The 24,852-nt window shown below is 39.9% G+C and overlaps 3 protein-coding genes across 6 annotated transcripts in view; 1 reads left to right on the top strand and 2 right to left on the bottom strand.

The window, feature by feature from the left end:
• SS18L1 (SS18L1 subunit of BAF chromatin remodeling complex) overlaps window positions 1–2,118 on the bottom strand; it is a 39,699-nt gene extending 37,581 nt beyond the window's left edge. For both annotated transcript variants that reach the window (XM_087720546.1, XM_087720547.1), the window contains exon 1: window positions 1,708–2,118. In XM_087720546.1, the coding sequence (XP_087576672.1) occupies window positions 1,708–1,836 (129 nt within the window). In that variant the 5' untranslated portion in view covers window positions 1,837–2,118. The remainder of the gene's footprint in view (window positions 1–1,707) is intronic.
• Window positions 2,119–2,819: 701 nt separating this feature from the next.
• On the top strand, window positions 2,820–12,608 carry PSMA7 (proteasome 20S subunit alpha 7). The gene is made up of 7 exons (XM_087720545.1): window positions 2,820–3,032; window positions 6,685–6,811; window positions 7,818–7,942; window positions 9,302–9,424; window positions 10,691–10,810; window positions 11,103–11,165; window positions 11,964–12,608. Exons 1-7 carry the CDS (start codon window positions 2,937–2,939, stop codon window positions 12,057–12,059), a joined length of 750 nt encoding a protein of 249 aa, XP_087576671.1. The 5' UTR covers window positions 2,820–2,936; the 3' UTR covers window positions 12,060–12,608.
• Window positions 12,609–14,855: 2,247 nt separating this feature from the next.
• Window positions 14,856–24,852, bottom strand: part of LSM14B (LSM family member 14B) — a 30,155-nt gene continuing 20,158 nt past the window's right edge. Inside the window, exons 3-10 of one of the 3 annotated variants that reach the window (XM_087720542.1) lie at window positions 24,367–24,502; window positions 23,046–23,162; window positions 20,126–20,290; window positions 19,922–19,999; window positions 18,635–18,796; window positions 18,139–18,292; window positions 17,123–17,303; window positions 14,856–16,147 (exon numbers count right to left, since the gene is read on the bottom strand). In XM_087720542.1, the coding sequence (XP_087576668.1) occupies window positions 17,132–17,303; window positions 18,139–18,292; window positions 18,635–18,796; window positions 19,922–19,999; window positions 20,126–20,290; window positions 23,046–23,162; window positions 24,367–24,502 (984 nt within the window). In that variant the 3' untranslated portion in view covers window positions 14,856–16,147; window positions 17,123–17,131. The remainder of the gene's footprint in view (window positions 16,148–17,122; window positions 17,304–18,138; window positions 18,293–18,634; window positions 18,797–19,921; window positions 20,000–20,125; window positions 20,291–23,045; window positions 23,163–24,366; window positions 24,503–24,852) is intronic. The other 2 variants (XM_087720543.1, XM_087720544.1) reach the window with 2 other exon arrangements.

Genomic DNA, 24,852 nt, shown 5'->3' with positions numbered 1-24,852 from the left:
GATGCTCCATCCTCTTCCTCACATCCCTCCGCCTGATGCTCCATCCTCTTTCTCATCTTCCTCCACCTCGTGGTCAAACACAACAGATACAAACGTCAAAGCTTTTCTTTCAAGATTCCGAAAACACCTTCATGGCTGAGGCTCCTGGGTGATGTAGTCTCAGCACATCCAAAGAGAGCCCAGTGGACCAGCCTTGCTCCTGGGAAGGTGGGTGGCAGGCTTGCTGGAGGGGGCAAGCATTGAAAATCCCAGGTATTGTTTAAGCCTCAAGCAGATCCAGCCTGGCCAGTAGTAAGGACTAGCTCCTTTCTTGGGAAACGGGTGGGGAGTGGGGGGTGGGGATAACATCTGGAGGGACCTTTTTGTGCTGTCCCAAACTCCCCAGGGGAAATTTTCCTTACTCCAGATCAGGAAGGGATTCAATTCCCATCCAGAAGAGCGCACAGAACAGAACAGAATAGAATCTGGAAGGGATGTCTTCTAGTCCAGTGTTTCCCAATCTTGGCAACTTGAAGATGTCCGGACTTCAACTCCCAGAATTCCCCAGCCAGCATTCGCTGGCTGGGGAATTCTGGGAGTTGAAGTCCGGACATCTTCAAGTTGCCAAGGTTGGGAAACACTGTTAAATCTAGTCCAGCCCCCTGCTCAAATAGGAGAACCTATACAGTATCTCATAATCACCCCTATCCCAGTCGTTTCTTCCTTCCCGATCAGCTTTTAGGGATTTCCTCCGGAATGAATGAATGAATGAATGAATGGAAAGAAAGAAAGAGATCAGCCTTACAGAGAACTACAGACGATCCCCCAAAAGGCAACCCCGAAAGGGAATACCGTCAACTCCCCCCCGGCGAGGAGCTGGCCACCGCTGCACGCGTTTCCACCCGCAAACAATAATAAAGCCCCCGCCTCCCCTCCGATCCCCATTCCGGGCGCGCACACGGCCGCACTTCGCGTGAAATACACCCGCACACACACAAAATCACACAAAACCCGTTGATCCCCGATTCCCCCCCACCTCCAAGAAAAGATGCGTCGGGCAGAGAAGGGAGAGGGGGGGCTGCTTCTCAACCCTCCTCGCCCTTTTTCCTCCTTTCCCCCCTCCCTCCCTCCCCCCCCCGCCCGGCAAAGGCTGGAGCGCTGTCAAAAGCGACGCCCCGGCATCTCGGCCGAGCCCCGGCTCTGCAATGCGCCCGCCAGCGAGCGAAACCTCGCAGGACGTCGCTCTCCGGAACCGGCCAGTCAAGGGAAGGGGGGGGGGGTTGTAATCAAGCCGGGCTGACCCCCCCCCCCCAAATAAAGAGGTGTAGGGGTGTGTGTGTTTCGAGAGGTTCGGGAGGGTTTTGCACGAGCTCGGCTTTGTTCTCTGCCTCTTTTTTTTTTTTTGCCCCCGTCCTTGCAGCTGCAGCTGCAGCCACAGGCCACAGCAGCTTCCTTTTTTGCAAACGCCCGTGGGAGCCGGAGCCTCGAAGGAGGAGGAGGAGGAGGAGGAGGAAAAAGAAGAAGCGGTGCATCTCCAGCTGCTGAGCGGGTTCGGGGAAGCTGGATGCACGCCTCCCTCCCTGGGATACCCACGGCTGGTGGTCCCTATTAAAGCACCCACCCCTCTCCCTTCCTCCTCTCCCTTCCCGTTTTCTGTCTATCTATCTATCTCTATACATACATGCATGCATACATACATATATACGACGGCTCCCCCCCCCCCGTTACCTTCTGGATAGTTTGCTGGGTGACCTCTCCTTTGCCCCTCGGGCGTGCAGAAGCAAAGGCGACCGACATGGTGGGGTGGGTGGAGGGGCGGCGTCCGCTTGCCTTTTCCGACCCAGACGGGTCAGGCATGCAGGAGGGCTTTTGCCGGGGCTGCCCTAATCTTGTTATGATCTCCTGGCCGCTATTTCTGCCGTGCAAAAAAAATTAAAAAAAAAAGAAGAAGAGGCGAGGGAGGGGGGGGCGAGCCTGCGCCGCAGTGCACGATAGAGGGGGAGCCGGAGGAAATGGTACAATCTGAGCCTGGAACAACCAGCCTGCGGCATTGCACCAAGAGTTCTTCCGCGCAACACCCCCCCTTTCCCCCCCTTTTTTTCCTTTTTGGTTTTACCTGGCCGCTTCTGCACGCCAAGGCAAAAGGCGGCGAGGCAGCAGCGGCTGAGCTGGGGCTAAGGGAGAGAGAGAGAGAGCGGCCGAGCCACCTGAGCGGCTTCGCCTCCACCTCCTCCTCCTCCTCCTTCTCTGCCCCCCTCCTCTTTCTCCAAATCCACCTTCCTCTCCTCCCCCCTCCGCCCTGCACATGGTGCATCCCTGTTGTCGGCTTTCCTGTCGCGAGCGAATCGCATCTCTTCCCTGATTTTTGCCAATAAGAGCATCTCGCTGCGCCAAGTGCGTAGCAAGGGCGGGGGAAGAAGGGCAGCGCTACGCCAAGTGCGTGGGAGCGGCAGGTGGAAGGAGCAGACACGCGCGTACGTCATCTGCGTAGCGTCAGCCAAGCTTTCCCGGCGGCTGCCTTCTTCACCCGTTAACCTCGCCTAAGCTATTAGAGTACCAGGAAGCCCGGTACGCTTCCTTATGCATTGGACTGACAGGTTGGGTTACGCCTCAGCCAGCTAAGCCAATCCCATTCGAGCGTTGCGTCCGGCCAAGAGCGTCGGCGACGAGGATAGGTCGAGCCGCTTACGGCTGCCAAGTACGTGCTTGACGTAAGGCATCAGTCTTTTTTCCTCCCCCTCCCCCCCTTCTCCCATATGCTTATAAACGCCTGGGATAAAAGCGGAGGAACCGGCGTATGAGCGCTGCGTGAATAGCGTGCTACGCGCGGCATCCGGCGCATGCGCGCTGAGGGAAGGTGACGGTGCTGTTTTTTGAGGAAGGAATATCTCGCGCGGCTGCTGCTTCCTTTCATTGTCGGCTCCGGTCGGCGCTTTTTTTGTCGTCTCGCCGCTGTCATGAGTTACGACCGGGCCATCACCGTTTTCTCCCCGGACGGGCACCTGTTTCAGGTCGAATATGCCCAGGAGGCCGTGAAGAAAGGCTCCACCGCGGTAAAGAAAAGGCGCGCCTGAGGGAATTTGAGGGGTGGGGGTGAGAGGTTGGAAAGGGCCTCGGTCTCGCGGAGCAGGGGACGCGTTTGTACTCCAACTCCTATCACTCCCAGCCGGCAGGGCTCCCCCACCCACCCACCCCCCGCCCTACTGGCAGAACCGGCCCAATGTTCTTCGGCTCCAGCCCCGGGCCTCGGTCTTGTCCCGCGTGGACCAGGCCCGTCCCGTCCGAGCGCTGGCCTGAACTTTCCCATCGATTGGCTGAGGAAAGGCTCTAATTTAGAAGGCCTGACTCTGATTGGAAGGGACCTTGGAGGTCTTCTAGTCCACCCCCACCCCTGCTCTGAACTGGAGACAGTCCCGGCCTGTACCACTCCGGACAAATGGCTGTCCGATTGCTTCTTCAGCCCAATTCTAGAAGATCTTTGCAATGGGCAGTGCATTTTTATTTCCCTGAACTGCAAATATAATAATAATAGTAATAGTAATAATAATAGTAATAATAATAATAATAACAACAACAACAACCAGTCAACGGTATTTATGAAACATTTTTAAATGTTGAGTTGACTGAGTTTCATGTTTAATGAATAAAAGTTGTTATTGTTATTATTCATTCATTCATAATAATGTGGTTTATAAATAAAATGCCAAAAGCTTTTGGGTGAAAAGACGCACTTCGAGACGGTTCTAATAAGGAGAGGGGCCTCTTTCCAATAAAGGCCCCTTTTCGGGCTGGGCAAGATGGGCCTCCTTTTCAGGCACTTTGGGATTGGATTTTCCAGAATTATCATCAAGGAGGGCCTTGACTTTTGGCTGTACACATCTGGCGAGGGGGGGGGGGAGGTGACTTTGATAGTGTTAAACCCATAAGATATATATGTGGGTAAAAAAAGTTAAAGGTTCCCCTCGAACATCTATGCTAGTCGTTCCCGACTCTAGTGGAGGTCTCTGATCAAGTGACCGGCATGACTAAAGGGCAAAAGGGCAGGGAACGCTGTTATGTTCCCACCAAAGGTAGTCCCTATTTTTCCACTTGCATTTTTACATGCTTTTGAACTGCTAGGTTGGCAGAAGCTGGGACAAGTAATGGGAGCTCACTCCATTATGAGGTGCTAGGGATTTGAAGCTCAGCATCTTAGCCCACTGAGCCACCGCATCCCTTTTATATGTGGGTATAGGTGTACATGTATAGCACAGGCATACATGTGTTTCCCCACAGTATACAATGCCATAATAGGAGTTTTGGTTTGTAAGCTTTGTTGTGCGCGTCTAAAGAATTTGTCTGAATTTTGGTTTAATGTTGTAGGAAGCCTGGGGTAACTACACAAACTGTGATACAGAACGTTGTGGTTTGGTGTGATGTTAGCAGGGGGTCAGAGAAAAGGAGTGGAGTGGGGGCTATATGTGAGAAACTCTTTTGTTTCTTTGGGTTCATCCTCTGACAATATTGTTTTATATTGAAGGGGTTAGATAAAGTTAGGTTTGTTGTTGACACATTTTCTATCCTGCAGAGAAACTAAGGATTATTCTCCAAAGCTAAGTAATTTAAAGGGAAACAGAAAGTGAAACACAGACTCTTGGTGAAGCTTATCTCTCTGGCAAGAACTTTTTCATTTTTCCAGTACTGTACTTTAAAAAAAATACTGTTTGCTTATGTTTTAAGCTTTAAAGTATAACATTTTATTTTATTTAGTTATAAACATTCCTGAAATGGAAAGGGGTAGGTTCCTAATCAAATAAAGTAATGTCAGGTCCAGAAATGAACACAACATAAGAAAATCCTAAGACAATCCATAGAAAGGATTGACAGAAAAAAATGTCTTGACTGAACTAGATCAGAAAAGAGGCTATAGTTACAAAACTAAGAAATAGGAATTTCAGATTGAGGAGGCAGGCTTTTTCAAGGAGTTAAAGGTATTAGAGACATTCTATCAATCACTGAACTAAATGTGAGCAATGTACAACAGTTCTGGTTAAAAGTTGGAAGAATTAAAACCTAGTTATAGAGAGAGGGGCTTTGTTAACCTTGTTTAATAAGTAAAACAATATAAAAAAGTAAACGTGGCTGAGTGAAATAAAATATTTGTGCCTAGAGTAAGCAATTGAATTGCTGGATGTGAGCAAACAGGTATAGCCAGTGTGTATATGCAATCCTATATTGTAGCCTGTGTTTTTAAGATTAAAAAATAATTGAGGCAAGTTGCCTCAATATGATGGGCCTGAATGTACTTATAGGAAGATGGAATTTTGAAAGACATTTTAGATTGAATCAGTATATTTTTCCTTGTGTAGTTGTTTTCTTTACTTGAGAAGTTCTACTGGACTCAGTTTTAAAATTAAAGAGAACTTCAGAATGCTTATTGTTTTTCTCAATCTCGCTTGAGGAAAATGCTGGAAGATAAATATCAAGCTCAAGTAATAAAACTGCTAGGGGAAAATCACTAACGTTTTGGAGTGGGAAACAAGGTTAAATTGAAGTTCAGGAAAAAGGAGATGCTTCTCCTTAATAAGAAAATAAATTAGGATTAACAGTCAGCATCTCTTGAGTGGGAGAGCCCTCAGGTTTCACTGTATTTGCTTGGGAGATCTGAATATTGAGTATGTCTGCCATTAAAGGTAGTATACTAGCTGTAACCCTTCTTGAATAAATCAGATTTGGCAAATTGTGCTCAGGTTATTCTCCTGACTGCTGCAACAGGTTTGATGAGTGATAGCCCTTGAAAGGTGTCTAAAAGTTGCAATTGGTGAAAAATGGGGCAAGTAAGCTGCTAACCAATGGGTGATATGGTGGTCATAGAATGATCTTGTGTACCAGATGCTTACTGCTTACCAAACACAATTTAAAGATTCAGTGTAAATCTTTGAAGTCCTAAACAGTTTAATATCTAATTACTAAAGGAGTCTCATGATGTAACCTCTCCTGTGAGGTTAGAATGAAAGGAGAGGGCTCTTTGAAAATGTTCTCATTGTCAGAGAGAGATTTCTTGAAGGCCTTTTTTGATATTGTTTCCAGACATTAGAATGCACTTCTTTAAGAGATGCCTTGGGATCCTATTTTTTCATCATTTAAAAAATCTGTAAAGGCATCTGTCTTTTGAAGAGAGATGCCTTCAACTTATATTTTTGTTTCCCCCCCCCCAGTTTTCATGTTTTTTAAAAAATTGTCCTGACTATTCACTAGAGTAAAAAGGTATGATATAGAACAAGTAAATAAAGTTGGTATAGGTGGCTGCTACAATTTTTTTTATTGGTTGTGCTGATTGGGGTTGATCAGAATTGAATTCCATACTATAGGAGGCACCATGAGAGTGGGCACATATAAGGTTGCTTGTTCCAGATGGTGCTGTTGCACGGATGGTTTTGTTTGTATATATTTGTGTTACCTGTTAAAACCACTGAGAAACGTCATACATGTTAAAGTGCAAATTTTCATATCAGATAAAGTTATTTTGATTCAAGTTTTGTTTAGGATAAATTAAAGTTCTAGGTTAAATCTAAGAAGCCAAACCACCACAGTAGAATAGGGAATGATTCTAGTCTGAAATTATAAAAAGGCATTTGTTTTGCTATTGACATTTTTTTTTAAAAAATTACTAATATATGGGAAGGGTGCTTGATATGGCACTTACTCCTTCATTTCATATTACAGGTTGGAGTACGAGGAAAAGATATTGTAGTTCTTGGCGTGGAGAAAAAATCTGTAGCGAAACTGCAAGATGAGAGAACTGTCCGAAAGATCTGTGCCCTTGATGACAATGTCTGCATGGCTTTTGCAGGTACTCTAAGGATGGATTTTCAGCCTTTTCCCAATTTCACTTTTATTTAGATTTGTGTGAGACTATACATCTAAGAATTCTTAGCCAGTGCATTGCTTGCTACAAATGCTAGGAATTACCTTCCAGTGGATCCTTTTGTTGTTATTATTTGCAAAGAATCTCAACAAATTAAAAATATTGGGGCTAGGAAAAAAAATCTGGGGATTCCTTCTCTTCTATTGTTCTGAAAACATCCTAATTAAGGACTGTTTTCTTTATCTTTCAGGTCTATTTTAAACCTCTCCTTTAAAAAAAAAGTACTTTAAAATTGATTATGATTTGTTTTTGAAATCCAAATCTTTATAAGCAAATGGTATTCTACTTTGAATGTTGAGGATATATATATTCAGAAATGTCATCTTTCTATTAATGGAAATTTAATTATTTTGACTTGAATATCATAGTGTCATTCTTCTGTCAGATATTTCAGTAGCAGAGTTTCCTTGTTTTACTCCGCCCACCATTCCTCCCACCTGGTGGTGGGGGTGGATTTAATAGGATTAAAACTGCTGTTAGACCACTAGTCCACTAGATTATTGCAATTAAGTTTTCCTGATTTTACCAATCAGGTTAGCCAGCCCTTAAAGGCAGAATTCTGTAGCATTGATTCATCTTTTTACTTAACAGTCAGATTTAGGGTACAACACTCCTTTTTTATTTATTTTTCTAAACTAAACAATCTTAACAATATGAGCGGAGGAATGGCAGTCACAAACTGTCAGGTTAACCTTTCCTCTGTTCTTTTTCATTCCAAATCGAACATAGGAACTCATAAGATATCATAATGAAAGTGTGCTGGGAATACACGTAACATATATCCAGATCAAAAGAATTTTTTTCCTGGAACATAGGATCAACATGGGCATAAAATAAATAATTCATTTAACCGTCTTACTAAAATAGAAATATTTTTTATCTGTCTATTTTGCTAAAAGCAAATTTTAATATTTTGAACTATTGTTTACAGGTCTTACCGCAGATGCCCGGATAGTTATAAATAGGGCCCGAGTGGAATGTCAAAGCCATAGACTCACAGTGGAAGATCCAGTCACTGTTGAATATATTACCCGTTATATCGCTAGCCTGAAGCAGGTATGTACATTTTTTTAAAGGCCATATTCATTCCTTGGTTTTTGTTGCAAACTTTGGGCAAAAATGGAATATAATATAGCTGCTTTTATTGGGCAAAAATAAAGTCTAATCCCCCCCCTAAAGGTAATGAAAGATAGTAGGAAATAATGTTTCCTATTCCAGTTATTAGATACTATGTTTGATCTTTTTTTGCAACTTTAATACAGGTAGTCCTCTACCTGTAATTGTTCATTTAGTGGCTTCAAAATTACAACATCACTGAAAAAAGTGACATGACCATTTTTCACACTTATAACTGTTGTAGCGTCTCCATGGTCATGTGATCAAAATTCAGACACTTGGCAATTGACTCATATTTATGACCTTTGCAATGTGCTGGGATCGTGTGATCTCTTTTTACAATCTTCTGACAAGCAAAGTCAATAGGGAAGCAGATTCATTTAACAACCGTGCTACTAACCTGTCTGCAGTGGTTCACTTAACAACTGTGACAAGAAAGATTCTAAAATGAAGCAAAGCTCACTTAGTAATAGCAATAGTACTTAGACTTATATACACAGCCCCCTCTAAGTGGTTACAGAGTGAGCATATTGCCCCCAACAATTTGGGTCTTCATTTTACCCACCTCAGAAGGATAGAAGGCTGAATCAACCTTGACCTTGATGAGATTCGAACTGCCAAATTGCAGGCAGGCAGCAGTCAGTAGAAGTAGCCTGCAGTACTGCACTCTAACCATTGCGTCATGGATCACTGTGGCACTTAACAAATGTTTCACTTAGCAACATAAATTTTGGGCTCAATTGTGTTCGTAAATCAAGAACTACCTGTACTTGCTTCTGTCTTTGACAACTTAGTGATGTTCTTTTAATTAAAGGGTATGATAAGGATACCTTTCAGTTCCTAAATATGCATTTGAAAAAAATCCAAATTCCAGACTATTTTAATAGATTAATGAGCAAACAGATTTAAAATATTGATTCTTCAACATCTTTTTGATTACTAGTAAATGTTTTCCAAAAACTATAGAGTACTGTTTTGCAATTTTCAAAAAGCATGGATTTGAAAATGATATTCTGAGTTTGAAACATCTGTTCTGTACTTACTGGAAGTATTTCAGTGCTGTTTGATCATTCAGATGTTTTGCTTCTTTAATGTGGAGCTAAGGTTCAAATTCACTCTGTTTTGAACTCTGAACTGCTGTCTGAAATAGGGACTTTTGCACTTAAAATCTTTTGAGCTCTTCTTCAGAACATAATCTGATTACTTAGTTGTCAAGTATTTGTTCATGAATTTTTACATCACTTGGCATTTATCATAGTTCTATTTTCATAACACCATTTCCCCCCTGTTCTTCTTCAGCGATACACCCAGAGTAATGGCCGCAGACCTTTTGGTATTTCTGCCCTTATTGTAGGGTTTGATTTTGATGGAACTCCAAGGCTATATCAGACTGATCCTTCTGGCACATACCATGCTTGGAAGGTGAGTTGACCCATTAGATTTTGTGAAGATGAAAATGAAGGAGCACTTAAATCCTATAAGTAAATACTTCCATCAGATTAATTCTCACACTCATAATCTATGAAAGATCAGAAAGTATTACACAGTTTAACCGGAATTTCTCATTCCTTCGTCTCCAATTCTGGATTAGATATCATACTCTTTTTAAAAACTGTTTAACCATACTGTGATTCAAAATAGTACATTCCCTATTATTCACAATCCGTGTATTTTCCTGCATTTATTTATATGGAGAAACCAGAGTTAGACTAGGTTCGTGTATCATACTAACCACAATGTGACTGGTTTGGTTTAACAAGATATGTGAACCCTGCAAAATGGAACATGGTTAAGCAAATTTAGTTCTTTGCTTAGGATTTAATGGGCTACTAGAAAAGTAGACCCAAGGCAAGATAGGTGGCAAAAGAATTAAATAAATACATAAATAAAATAAGTACATTTTAAAATGAAAGCTAAATCAATGGAGAAATAGCCAAAAATGGCACAAAATAATTTATAGCAACTATTTGGTTAAAGTTCTATTGTCATTTGCGTTCTCTTATTTATAGGAGTGTCTTCTTTTTGATATTGATAGCATTGTAGAACTTCCCAGTCAACAATTGGAATTGCCTCATTGTTAAAAATATTTGTTTAGATATAGAAAATGCATATGGTTACCCATCTTACATATAAACTCCAGGTAGCCAGCAATAATGAAGAAGAGCAATATAGTAACTTTTAAAGCTCAACCCTTGACCAAATAATTAAAAGGAATCGTAGTACAATAGCAAAGGTACAATATAACAAACTGAACCACACAAAGCACACTTGCAGTGGGTCTCCCTAAAAGCCAGTTGTTCAAGAAGGAGAGGAGCTGGGGTCTTAAGGGAGCCTGCTACATAGGACAGGCATCATAATATTGTGGGCCTGTCTTGCTGCAAAATACTTTTGTCTGATTTCCCTAGACCCTGGAGTAGTAGATTAATTTCAGGGTGAGGTATGCAGTAATTGGACCTGGAATATAGCCATCAATTGGCTTTGTCACTTTGTGGTAAAAAGAACTTATCTCTTTCATTAAGAATATTGCATGTTAGGGGATTGTTGATGTTAATTGGGGTCATAGTATCTGATAATTGTTATTAGCTGGAGGCATCGTAAGCTCTCACATGAAACATTTAAATATGTAAATATTTCATTGACATTTTTCATCATTTTGCCAAGCTTTGCCAAGTATATTTCTTATCCTAGGCTAATGCAATTGGCAGAGGAGCAAAATCCGTGCGGGAATTTCTGGAGAAAAACTATACTGATGAAGCCATTGAAACTGATGATCTGACAATTAAACTTGTTATCAAAGCCCTTCTTGAAGTAAGCGACAACATTTGAATTGTTCCTAACTTGATTATTTTGATAAACAACAAGCCTAATAATTTAATATACTTTAATTTCATTCAGTAAAATTAAGGTCCAGAGTTCTTAGCCTGGTTCTAAGATTTATTTGGAAGAGAGACATTTTTTCTGGGTGTTCTAAGTTTATTAGATTGAAGCACTCTTAGATTTGACATGCAGTTCAAATGAGATGTCATCTTTCATTGCAAAAAAATCCTCAATTGTAACACATTTGTAAGGAAATTGTTTTTCTAAATTTCCACATTTTAAGGTTGTACAGTCTGGTGGAAAAAATATTGAGCTGGCTGTTATGAGAAGAAACCAACCTCTCAAGGTAAGCTGACTTAAATAATACTATTTTTTTGTTTTGAAGATGGGTTGTATATCATAGTTGCTTGCAAAAGAGCCCTGCACTTGAAAGGGGGTGGCTTCCTAATAAATAATAGATAATTGACTTCTATACATACTTGAAGCCTAAATAAAGGAATAATTCATTGCAAATTGTTCTGTTTCACTCAATTTTTTTCCTAAATTCATATATACATGAAAGCAGAGGTTTTTCAAACTGGATAACTTAAAGATGTGGGGATTTCAACTCCCAGAGTTCCTCAGTCCCAGAATAATGGTCCTACTTTTGGGCTCCAGGGATTGGTTCCATGGAGGGCAATTTTTCCACGGCCTGTAGAGGGCATGGTTTCATGTGCTGTCTGGATCCTGTGCATGCGTAAATGGGGTTTGCTTGCTCACGTGACCCAGTTCCTGGCAGCCCACAGCCCAGTGGCAGTCCACAGCCCAGGGTTTGGGGACCCCTATTATAGAACATTATAAATGCAATTTGAAATTTTGTCTCAAATGAAAAAAAATATTGCACAGCGGTTTTTCATTTAGTTAACAGCAGCGTCCTTGACCTAACAGGACTAGAAAAGATGGGGATGAATAAAATAGGCAATTGATTTATCTGTATTTCCCTTACCTGGCTTGCTTAACTGCAGTGTTACTCTGCTTATTACCATTGGATCAAAGAGAATCCTTCAGAGGATGAGATTTGTCAGGGAACAGTCCACAATGAAAACTCTGGTTACATAATATTTGAAACTGACCTATTGATTGTATTTTCATCACTTCCCTTTAGATATTGAGCCCTGATGAAATTGAAAAATATGTTTCTGAGATTGAAAAAGAGAAAGAAGAGAATGAGAAGAAGAAACAAAAGAAAACTACAACATGATGAATGAGTTTCTTTAGTTTTGGTTTTTAAATCAATCATGAGTCTGTATAGATATGTAAGCATTCTATTTCCTTGTTCTCTGCCCCTTTTAAGAGGTCTACAATAAACCACCTGTTTTTTTAAGCTTGTTACTAGAAGAGGCTCCATTCTTATATGTATATGTATATATATAAGCCAGACTGCAATAATACCAGTTTTTCTAAACAAAAATCGAAAATGTTTTCATAACTTGTTCAGGAACCCACAATTTGACATAGAAGATACCTTTTATTACTAATTGTTCTATTACTGTTTATCACCGCTGCTGCATTGCTAATGTTTGTTCCAGTTTATTAAAATACATCAGGGAAATGACTGACAAAGCCTAAAATTGCTGAAACCTCACTCCAGCATGATGTGGAAATGGTTCATACTGAAGTTTTGCACTTAAAATATGAAAGATAACATGTAAACTTCTGATCTCTGTTGAACGTTTGACAGTAGATCTGTGTGTGAATTGATTTCTAACTGCATGGCAGTAAATTTTAATAAAATCATTTTGGCAGGTAATCGTAGAAATTCTCATACAGATTCCGGATGGGACCATGGTTGTAATGTCACCCTGAAATTATGAAAATGTTACCGTCGTCTTGCTTCTTTGAAAAATATATTGGTGTTGAGCCCTTTTCTTCCAAGCTAATCTGGTTTTGTTCCTTTGTCAGTTCCAGGCAATCATCAAAGTCACGGGAGTTACAATCCAAAACTTCAAAGAATTGGCAAACATACATATCAAGTATATTTTGTGGGGAAAGGATGCAGTATGATGAAAAGTATTTGCATATAGAACAGTTGGAAAATAGGGACTATTAAGTTGAATCATTGGAAAAAGGGGATTTTCTGTAACAGAGCAAATAAGCATTTCAACAAATATATATATATATATATATATATATATATATATATATATATATATATATATATATATATATATATATATATATATAATTTGTTGAAATGCTTATTTGCTCTGTTACAGAAAATCCCCTTTTTCCAATGATTCAACTTAATAGTCCCTATTTTCCAACTGTTCTATATATCTTCCTTCAATAATGGGTCCTTTGTGATTTTGCAGCCCAGATAGAATAATGTAAGGTAGAAAACCAAGATTCACAGGTCTGAACCACGCCCTATGGCAGTGTACATGTACTGGAGAATACTTGTAAGCCTTTGAAAAGTAGTGTCAAGATCCTGACTAACGAACCCAAGAATATCAGAACTCGGATGCTGAGGTCTTCCTCAAAAGAACTTCTTTATTGGATACATCATATCAGCATGATCAAACGTAAAACCAACTCCAAATGCTTCCCCGGTTTCAGTACAATTAAAATAGGAAATAATTCCCTCCCCAAAAGTCACGTTGGCCAATTAGGTTAATTGGTGGCCTGTCCAGGCACTCCTTCCCATCTCTATCCACCATCTGTAGAGATTACCTTGATTCCCATGAGAAAGTTGTTTTTTGCCTAATGTATTTCATCCTCCTTTTCCTTCCCCCCATGTGGAACTGAGGAATAGCAAAATGGCTTCTGCCAGGTTCAATTCGAAGTTGATAAGTAGTGCACAAGTGCAAAATTCACAAAAGATTCAAGAGACTAGGATATAGTAATTGTAATGAATGGAAAAGTACGGTAATTTTCAAGTTCAGTATAGGTGTTTCACATGATTTAAAAACAGAAGAAACTTGGCTTCTGAAGTGATGGCAGGATGCTTCCATTACCAGTGATACTTTCAGAGCAAGTAGTTTTAAAAGGATATATTTCTAATGGGTTTTCATTCATCAGTATTAATGCTAACTGCCAATTACCAAATTCAAGGAAATGTGCTCATCCCAGTGTTGCTTTATCTGGGCAGCATCTATAATCTCGAGCACTCAAATGGCATGTCAGCAATATTGTGCAAGCAAGAGGCTATTGCTGTTACAAACAACACAGATTCCCCTTGGAAGTATCACATGTATAGCCAGGACTAGAAAGTTGGTATATTGTAGAACCAGTGTCAATAAGAATAGTCTACATGGGGCAAATGTTGACTTCTTTGCAAGGTGAATTACTATCTTCACAGAACATCTTGGGATGTGTAAATCATCCAACCTTGAATTTAAATTTGGCAAAAAAAACCTGAGCTGCATCATCAAATTTAGCTGTTTTAAATATTTAATAAGTGGCAGAAATCAATGAAAAATATAGAACTGTTTAGACTCGGTGGATCTTGTCATTTTTGCTCAATTACAGGCAGGGGGTGTGCTTTGCAAGGATATTTTTCCCTCTTAAGCAATCATTTTGCTCTTCCTTCAGAGTGTCCCTACAAACTGCAGCAATGTATAGCATGAGGTTATGTTTTGTAAGACATAAATGTTAAGTATTTAAAAATACTAAACTGGTGGCTTCAGATTGGTTTCTCTAAAAGGAAACCTAATCCATTTTTCATCATTGCTAAAATTTTATTTTCCAAACCTTTCAGCATCTCTTATCCAGGCAAAAGTATTTATATTTCAAAATAGAAATTTAAGGAGCAAGTCACTAGGCTCGCAGGAGAAAATGTTGAAACTTCAGCAATAAAGAACAAACTAAATGACATGCGGTTAACATATTGTATGAAAGTGCTTTTGAAGTAAGGAGACAATGTGTGCATGTGTATGTGTTTTTTCTTAACTCAAGAAATCATGTATCTAATTCTGGGCATCCTAATTACAGCATCTTCCTGGTTTGCAAGCATTAAGTCTTTTCATTGAAAACTTAAAAAAAAAAAACCCAAAATCAGAACAGTTAAACATTTACATGTTTATTTATAATTACAATTTACATGACTCCATAATGCGACCTCACCACAACGTGTCACTCTTTGCGATGAAGGCCTACAAAAGAAACTAAAGCTTTACACCAACTTAATGCAAGACCTAGGGGGGAGCCATGGAAATGGAGGTGGCGGGATGCGGCCTCCACTAGGGAAACCTTTCAACAGAATATTTCTACAAGGTAACAAAAGTGGCACAAACCTATTACTAAAGGCTTTTTACCCATTTCCATGCAAGTGTATAATCCCTGTGTGCTCATATCCTCCACAACTATTTTAAAAACACAAAAAAAATGAACTATTTATAAAGTTGGGGGACGTGAAGAGCAACTGAATTTTACTGAATGAGCCCAAGCTTCATTTAGAAGTTGCATCTCGCATTTTTGAGAGAATGTGAAACTTGGAACTTTTTCCCCTTTAAATCCAAGAGATAAAAAGGATCCCTCAAGATTCGCTGAAAGGGCATGATGTGTTTTAAGTTTTAAGTTTTAAGCCTTCTCCGCCTACAGAAAATCTGCAGGGGTGTTAGAATGGCTCATCATTAGAAAATAGACAACGGCATTCATTCCCGGATCAGTTTCGAGATACTAATTCTTCTGAGGGGTGACCAGCACTCCAAGCAACTCTGCAGTGTGTAAAACTCCAGAGGAAAGATTTCTCAAGCAGCAAGTCAGAATTACAGATAACATGGTCAGCGACAAATCCCATCACTACATCACACGCACAACATGTTTGCACTAGAATTGGTTTCTAGACATCAAAACAATCTGCTCCAAAGGGGGGAAGGGAAGGAAGGTGAAGAGAAAAGCATACAAGTCAGAAGAAAAAGGATACCAGCAGACTTATCTCTTCTCCAAATTTTAAGTTGCTGGTTTCATTTTTTTGGAAGAGTTCAGAATTGCATCGCTTTCTTTAGGAATAGAACAAGCACTCCTCCCTCTGTTCAACTACAACAGTGGCTAGAACTTAAGCAGCAGCACAGGTTCCTTGCACTACTTGCAAAAGACCCTCACCCGCAAAAAGAGAAAAATTGGGAGAAAAAAAAAAAAACACCTTGAACCGGTGATTCCCGAGCACACTCCTGTTGAAGCAATCCCAGTGCTCCCATCTGCTGTGACAGACTAGCAATAATCCCATCGGAATTTAGGCTTGTGAAGGTAAAAGTTTCATTCATCCATCCTTTTTTTTTTAAGTGCAGCAAGTTTGTATTGTTCCCTCCTTCCTATGTACACAACTTCATAGCGATGTGTCTGAAAGCTCTAAAATAAAACAGACATGGTTGTTTTTTTTCAAATATACAATAAATTAATTTTATTAAGTTTATTTGCTGCTCATCTCATTGCAAGTTGACTCTTTTTATTTATTTACCTTACTCTGCTGGATGCTTGTTTACTTCAAATGAATAATAAAGGGGTGGTGGAGGCATACGGGACAAGTAAAAACAGGAGAATTGGAGGGCATTGGGTGTTTACAATTCCCAGACTTGTCTGAAATGGTATAAGGTCTCTTGCTTGAGCAGGGGGTTGGATTTGAAGACCTCCAAGGTCCCTTCCAACTGTGTTGATTGCTTGAAATCACTTTAAAAGTACACTGAAAGTATTTTAAGTTCTAAAGGCTAACTAGGTGCAGGTAGTCCTCCACTTATGACTGGTCACTTAAGTGAGTGACTGAAGCTACAGCAGATGTCCCAAAAGTTACAAGTAAGACTTGGTTCTGAAGATCCGATGGCCACCCTCCCTCCCAGTCACGTGATTGCATTTTGGGTGCCTGGTAATTGGCCTACATTTCTGAACACTTGCAGCATCCCCTGGTCATGCAACTATGATATATGATTTCCACCAAAACCTGCCATTTTCTTTTGGCATAAAATGTCCTGTAGTAAGCAGTGGTTCGCTTAATGACTGGCATTTGCTTAACAACCATGTATTCACTTAACCATCACCCCCCAAAAAAGGTCATAAAATCAGGCAATCCACTTTATGACCATCAAAAACTTATAAACGTAAGGTTCCATTACGTTCATAAATTGAGGATTACAAAAACCTTGAAAAGTTCTGCCCATGAGAAAAGCTTGCAACACCATAAAAGCAAATATTTCACTACTTTAAATACCCCCGAAGAGTCTAATCAGTTTTGAGGAACAGACTCATTATAAGCAAACCATTTAATTTTCTTTCTTTATACCAGCTGCTCTAAGAAAGATGAACCTAAAATACTTAAATTTTGTAACTTGCCTGCAGAATTCAAACTCTTCCAGTGCCAACTCTGGGAGTAGCCTGACTTCGCCGCACAGCTCCAGACCCCCTTCCACCACGAAATCCCCCACGAAAACTGCGGCCACGGAGAAATCGCCCAGAAACACCAAAGGTCTCTGTGTTCAGCTTCCGTTCTTCAGCCCATGTTGTACGCCGTGAACTAAAGAACAAAAGTAACCAGTTTTCCTGTTACAGTCCAGTTTTCTTGAACTTCCTGCTGTAAAACTCTTGTCTCAAGCAAAGACTAAGACTAAAGTCTTAGCATCATTTCCCACACAAAAGACTGTCACAAAATATCCTATAAAATGCGCTTTATGATTGTAAATTATTCCAAATCATATTGCTGCGGCTGAGATTTCCAAAACACGTAGATCAAGTAATTCAGAAGGATGGATTAGGCATAAAGGATTCAGTAACCAAACAACAGTATTTATGAGAAGTTTCTGCCAAGAATATGTTATATACATTTGACTTTTTTCTGCTTCCCTCTATTATTAAAATCTTAACTGAAGACAGAACTTGGTAAAAGTTAAGAAACAAGGATATCAAGAGCCCCAAAGAGTAGAGTTTCTAAACATTTTGGACTCCCATCACACAAAAATGAGATTAAGGCTCAAATCCAAGGATTTCTAAAAAAAATTTGGTTGATCAAGTTCTTTTGGTCTCAGATTTCTTCCTCATCCCCATCAATGACTGCTTACCAAATTTTAAACCTTTAGTACTGCAGAGTACTTTAGAGACATAAAAAAAATGCTTTTACGACTTTTCAAGCATGGTTTCAAATAATCTGGGAAGGGCTGTGGGAAAATCTACACTATAGTACAAAACTGAGAAACATATTCATTTGCAACTGGAAAAGGACCAGGGACTGTAGAATTGAGGACATTGCTGAAAAGCCTATTTCTGCTCAATATACCAGGATATCAGGCAAAAACAATATTAAACTGACATAATTAGTGTCAAGAGATAAAATAAAGCTGCTAGAGTTCTGTTACCTAGACTTCAGTTCTGAGGAGATGTTATCAAAGAAAGATTTTGTTTTGTCATAATAACAGTTGGGTCCCAGTAGGTCTTCATCTGGGTTGTCATCCCAGTTTTCAGCAGCCACAGTAGGCTCTCCCTTCTCTTCTCCGGTGTCAACTTTATCATCTGATGGAGGATGGAGGAGAGAGAACGAATCATTTTAAATGTGCGTATATAAAAACAAGTTATACTATTACTAGATCAGGGGTCTCCAAACTTGGCAATTTTAAGACTTGTGGACTTTAGTTCCCAGAATCCCTCAGACAAACATGGCTGGCTGATGAATTCTGAAAGTGTACAAGTGCTGGCTGAGAAATCCTGGGAGTTAGCCCACAAGTCTTACAAGTTGCCAAGTTTGGAGACCCCTGTACTAGATATTGTTTTTCATTCACAGCAAGGAGTGTGTGTGTGTGTGTGTGGTGTGTGTGTGTGTGTGTCTGGAATACAAGAAACAGCCAAAATACTAACCCTTGAAATTAAGTTTCTTCCTGAATTCTTTATCCAATTCCTCTCGGTTGAACTGTGCATTGGCACTTTCAAAATCAAAGTCACCTTCAAACTTGATTGTATTCTCTTTCACGGCAGCTGGTCGATTCTGTCCTCTGGAGCGATTCCTAGTTCTTCTATTTCCTAAACAAAAGATGTTACAATCTTCTAGTGAGAATTCATTTTAATTTTAGACAAAGCAAGGCTTGACCTCACATGCTCCCTGCTCAAGGCAATGCATGATGCTGTGTTGTTCAATCACATTTGAATTCCACAGAAGTGATGCCAGCAAGCTGGCTGATCTGGTACTTCTCATTCTATTAATGCCTGACTGGCATGAATACCTAGAATTTGACGGAGATCACCTTACACTCAGCAGAAGACTTCCATCAAATCAGAAACTTCAGGAAATGTTGCTTCTGAATCTTGTTTATACAGATAGTCCTCGACTTACAACCATACTCTTAGTGATTGTTCAAAATTACAAAGCCCTGAAAAAAGTGACTTATGACCATTTTTCACACATATGACTATTGCAACATCCCCGTGGTCATATGATTAAAATTTGGATGCTTGGCAACTGGCATGTATTTATGAAGCTTGCAGTGTCCTGGGGTCATGTGATCCACCTTTTGTGCTCTTAAGACAAGGAAAGTCAATGGGGAAGCTAGATCCACTTAACAACTGTGTTACTAACTTAGCAATTACACTGATTCACTTAATGACTGTGGCAAGAAAGGTTGCAAAATGAGGCAAAACTCACTTAACAACTGTCTTGCTTAACAATGGAAATTTTGTGCTCAATTCTGGTCATAAGTTGAGAGCTACCTGTATTGAAACATAGTGAAAAATAATTCTATTTAATGAATAAATATTTTGCTTAACTTCTACTCTACGGAACTTTATAGAAATAAGTTCTTGCATTCTCATTCATTTTAATTTTTTACTTAGATTTGAAATATTTCTCCTAGACCAGCACAGCTTCCTCGGCTAATGCTGCTAAAGTCATATCACTCCATAAGACTTCAGATCCTTGTAGACTATTATACCAATGTCCTTTCACTGTAATTCTTTTAGTTTTTCATGCATAGAGCTGTTGAACTCTTTTAGCCTTCAACTGAAGTAGAAGTATAATGAATTAATTAGGAGCAATTAATCTTGATTCTTCTATGAAAGGTTGCATTACAGCAGTAACGCAAAAGAGGCAATTCAGTTGCTTTAAAGAATTAAATTCAATTACTTTGGACAATTTACAATCAGGTAACATACCTGATCTCCTCCTCTGGGGCCTTCTATTCTCATCATTCACCTGCCCTTGCGTTTGCACAGGTGGTGGGTCAACTATATCTAAGACAAAATAGATATATGTTCACTCCATAGAGCCAAGATGCTGAAAGGCAACAGCAGATGGTAGTTCCAATTACTATTAATTTAAAACACTGGCATATTGTCTGAAGGAAAAGATTTCAGTACCATTTGTCTTGTGATTCTGCTGAATCTGACGTGTGTTGCGTTGAATTGCTGGAGGAGCTTTGACGGCCTTTTTGGGATTCAAGTTGTTATCCAGCGGGCCAGTTTGAACAGCCTGCTCCACCATTGGACTTTTGCGCACTGAATGAACAGATGGAAAAGCAGCACCTGAGAGAAACCAAGCAATGTTAGTAACCCCTGCATTTGTTCGGACCAAACTTGATTTGTGCTCAGAGACCTCGGCTCCCCTCAATCCTGTCAAAAGGTTTTCAAAAAAAGAATCTCCTCCTGAAAGAGGTTTAACTCTAGGAAGCGTTAGTCACTGATCAAAAACACTGCACTGATGGAGATGCTACAAGGCACAAATTCAATTTCCCTAGTTCCCGAATAAGCAAATTTCAACAGGTTATTTGAAATAAATTTCACTGTGCGTATTTCACACCAAGGCAGATGGGTTCTCAGATTTAGATGAAAATCACACCCTCTGAATCTTTGGGAAGAAAATCTGAAAGCTAAGCTCTCTCTTTCACACAGAAATTGCGAGTACTGACATAATTAGAAGATCTGGTTGACACATCACAACGAAGTTGAAGTGTGTTCTTTTGACTAAGTTACAATTGACTGTAAGTCCACATGCTAAGCTGAAACCAAACAAGTAACAATGCTCAAAATGACACATGAATGTACCCACATTTACAAAGGTTAGCTGCTCAATTGTCAGGTGATTATGATCATGGATTCCTCTCCATATTGACCCAGGCAGCTAATAGCAAAACTGAAAGATACCAATATTAAAGCATACCAACAGACTTGTGGGATTTGCTAGCAGATTGGACCTGTCCATCCAGCAGCAAATCTACAAGTTAAAAGCAGCCAATCTAAACATTCCATAATAATTTGGGTTCAATGGAAAACATAGTTTTTCCTGGGAGAACACACATTCCAACTTTCACCAGAATTGGTGTGTTTCAGAAAATCTTTGGCCTGATTATCAGTTCACCTGAGAAAATATTTTCTAATATAAATACCATAATGAGTCATTTGGAAGCCATTCCACTCAAACATGCAAAATTTAGAACAGCTGTGAGAAATTTGTTATCAAAGAAAACTCAACAAAGCCTCCATGAGGAAAGAGACAATCTTTCAGCCTATGTGCCTCAGCTGACCTCAGGAAGGTATGAAAAGCCTTTGAGGGGGAGGAATGAACCAGTAAAGACTTAGAAAAGCAGCTACAATAGTTCAGAGATTGTTTCTTGACCTCGTCTATCTCAAGGAGCTGACAAGTCCCCTTGAAAAATATTAAACTTTATGTTTTCTGGCTATTTAACACTGAGAACAGCATGAAGCAGTTGTGAAGGAAATAGAAGCAGGGCAAAGTCAAAGGTCCTGCTAAGGACACATGAAGCTTCTGTTTTGGAAGAAAAATAAAGCATGCAGATACACGAGTTCCTGTAGTTCTTCAACTGCAGAATTCAGTTAACTGAATATATAACTCTTTCCTTTTGATCTATGATTAGGTTCGTCTCCTCTTTCCCATCAAATATTCCATTACTGTGATGCTGATTGAAACATAAAATACGAGAAAACATATTATATAAAAAATAGAATCATCCATAAACCTTGTCTGGGTCCCATATATCTTTTAAAAAAAACACCACACCGGAATTGTATTTGAAACTAACTCACACAATAGGCAATCATACAGAGATACACATTTCCACAGTAAGATAAAGTCCGACCACTTTGTAACTAAATAATTGAAAATTAGATCTGAACCATGAATTCCTATTTGTGTAGGCATATGCTTACAGGCACACATATTTCATTACTGCTTGAAACAGTAAAATATATATTTATGCAATGCTTGTTATGTCAAAACCTCTTGAAGTATTTTTTAAGTGGCCCTGAAGTTGAAAAAAAATTCTAGAGCTGCAAATTAACTTCTAAGATGGCAAGCTGACAAAATAGCATTACCCTTTCTGAATATCCAAGAGATTCAGAATACTTCTATTACTCCTTAAAAGCCACTCACACAGCTTCCCGCAAATCCTCAGATATGAGGAGATTTGCAACTTCAAATAGTTATTCCTCCATCTCTGCTTTAGATAATCCGAAATTCAAAAAGAAGTGTGAAGGAAATGCCACCCCCACCAAGAGTTAACTACGCTCAAGGCTATTCAAGAAAATGCACAAAAATGCATTCAGAAAGCATTGAAGAAATAATACAATCACTTGAGGAAAACAAGAAGCGCAATGCCCTGAAGAAAATTTTACTATAGAAACGTTCAAAATACGAAACTGCTCCATATTCTTCCCAACTTTTGCCTACTGTTGCTGAACCCTGGCCTTGCATGTTTGCCACAGAATTCAAGCAAGAGCAAACTGCCAGACCATCAACTAGTCAGGATGCAGAATCCAACAGACCAGAATTTATCTAGGGAAACTGTTTTACCAAACGTAAAACATGCCCAGGTAAAATGGATTGCTTTGTGGTTGTCCTATTATTTGCCATATACTAAATGTTATAAGAATAATTTTCTCCCAGCTTTAATTTGTATCCCCCCCACACCTCTCTTACTTGCACAGGTAGGACATTTTGCAAAGTGGAAGGCTTCCAAATCTGCAACAGCTCATTCTCTTGTGTTTATGCTCTTAAATTTTTCTGGCTCCACCCTGCCCTATCCCTTCAGTCTTAAGTTTTCACCTCAGAATGTTAAATGAGTGGCTAAGAAGCAGGTTCCTGTTCATCTACCCATCTGATACCTGGAGCAGGGGCACCAAGTCTCTCAGAAACAAACTACTGTGGTAATTCTTGCATAAGTTACTCTATTTGGGGAGAAGAAAGGGGGGTTTAAAAAAAACCAAAGCTTTTGCAAACACCATGCAATTCTTCTAATACTTGGAATCCTCAAGCTGCTGTTACCCTTAGAAGACAGCAGATGTGGCTCTGATGACAAGTCAGGCTCTGAAACTGGCTGAGGAGATGAAGAAGTGCTAGGACTGGAAGCAGCTGCTGATGCTGGAGGGCTTACCAGCTTCTCTAGAAAGACAGACAAGGGAGGAGAAGAAAAAGCAGAGGAGGAGACTAGTGAGACACACGGCAGTACTGACATCCAGATGACTGAGGAGAGAAGGTTTAAGCAGCTAACACAGCGACGTCACATTCGATTTCGTTGAGGGCCGCATCAGGGTTGTGTCTGACCTTGGGGGAGGCAAGTGGGCATATTTGGGGTGGGTGTGGCCAGCTCGATGTCCTGCAGCCCTCTGCCAGCAAAAACGGAGCCAGGGAGGGCCATGAACGGCTGGCAGAGGGCTGCAAGAGGCTGTCACAGCTGAAAACAGAGCATGCACATGGCCTTCCCACAATCCATTTTCGCTGGCAGAGGCACCATGTGCTGGTCCTTCGCCATTTCCAGGGCAGTCCCGTGGCCCACAGGCCTTGATTTTGACACCCCTGAGCTAACATATTCTTAAAAGTTCTGAAACTTGGAAGAATTTGACCAGGGAGCAAGACAGATCCTGTTAAGTTGCTCCCCATCAGATGTACATTACACATCATATGCTAACTTTATGCAGAAATGCTTTAATAAGTGACAGAAATGAAGAAATGGAGAAAAAAATGAATATGTAATTTAACACTGAATAATTTATTTTTTTCTGAACAAATATATGAGTAACCCTTAATTTTCTCATTGCTGAGAATTCTACCCTGTTTCCAAAAATAGTGTTCGTGTAGAAAATAGAGTCCAACACTCATACACCTCTACAAAAAACCCCAAAGAGTAACTGCTCCGATGCCCTGAAAAGAGGAAGGAATCCTAATAAGTATTCAACTGATATTAATTACTTTGTACATTTTACTCACGTATATCACCTAGTGAGTAGCCTGTCTAAAAGTGGGTTAGTTGAACAAACTTCACTTAAGAACCTTGTTTAAAACCAGTAAAGTTAAAGTTTAACACTGGTTTTTGCAAAGCTATGCTTTCAACTTAGAAAAGGTCCAAATTCAACCTATCTTTAAGTCTAATTCTCACTCTATCAGTCGGTGCCAAGGTGGGATGTCTTCCGATTAGAGAGTTATATAATGAAATGTTTTCCCGCAATACTTTGATACAAATTATTTTTTAAAAAGGCTTTCCTTATTCAACAATATATACTTCTCCCTCAGAAAAATATTCTCTGCAGACATGTAGCGCAGCCCAGAGACTGATCATCTCAGCAACAGAAAGGTCTTTGTTACTCACCTAAGCCAAGAGATGCTGCATATTGTTGGCCAATTAAAGAATTGGCGGCAAGCTGACTGTAGGATGACATCCCTCTGAAAGGACTATAAGGCACATGAGGTTGAAAAGAAGATGCAGACGCAGAGCTCAAAGATGACTGAAAAAAATGAATGTGGGACAATTAGCAAAATGAAGAAAACAATATGGATGACAGTCCAAAAATTTCTTACACGCTTTAAGAAATGCAAAGATTAGCACATATTAGGCATTGTTGATTTAATCATGGTTTCTGAAGAAGCTAAAGTGGTGTGGCTGCTAAATATGGTTTAATATCATGCGGACAGGCAGCATAACATCTGGTCGATAACTTTAAATCTGATGATGTTGTGAAATGAACAGTATCATGAGGAAAAAAGGAAAATCTTTGTAACCACCAATTTAACAAATCAAATGAGGAAAGATTCATTCAGCTGTATAATACGCCCAAATTTTTCACATGAAGCTGAA

Source organism: Thamnophis sirtalis, unplaced genomic scaffold (genome assembly GCF_051295495.1).
Source record: "Thamnophis sirtalis isolate CommonGarterSnake01/CBP01778 unplaced genomic scaffold, rThaSir2_p1.2 scaffold_7, whole genome shotgun sequence".
In the NCBI taxonomy this organism is placed as follows: Eukaryota; Metazoa; Chordata; class Lepidosauria; order Squamata; family Natricidae; genus Thamnophis; species Thamnophis sirtalis.
This window is presented reverse-complemented; position numbering and strand designations above follow the sequence as displayed.

Coding starts and splice junctions, on each gene's coding strand:
- PSMA7 (XM_087720545.1), top strand. CDS start 2,937: ATGAGTTACGACCGGGCCATCACCGTTTTCTCCCCGGACGGGCACCTG. Junction 7,943..9,301: donor ATATCGCTAGCCTGAAGCAG/GTATGTACATTT, acceptor GTTCTTCTTCAG/CGATACACCCAGAGTAATGG. Junction 10,811..11,102: donor TTATCAAAGCCCTTCTTGAA/GTAAGCGACAAC, acceptor CCACATTTTAAG/GTTGTACAGTCTGGTGGAAA.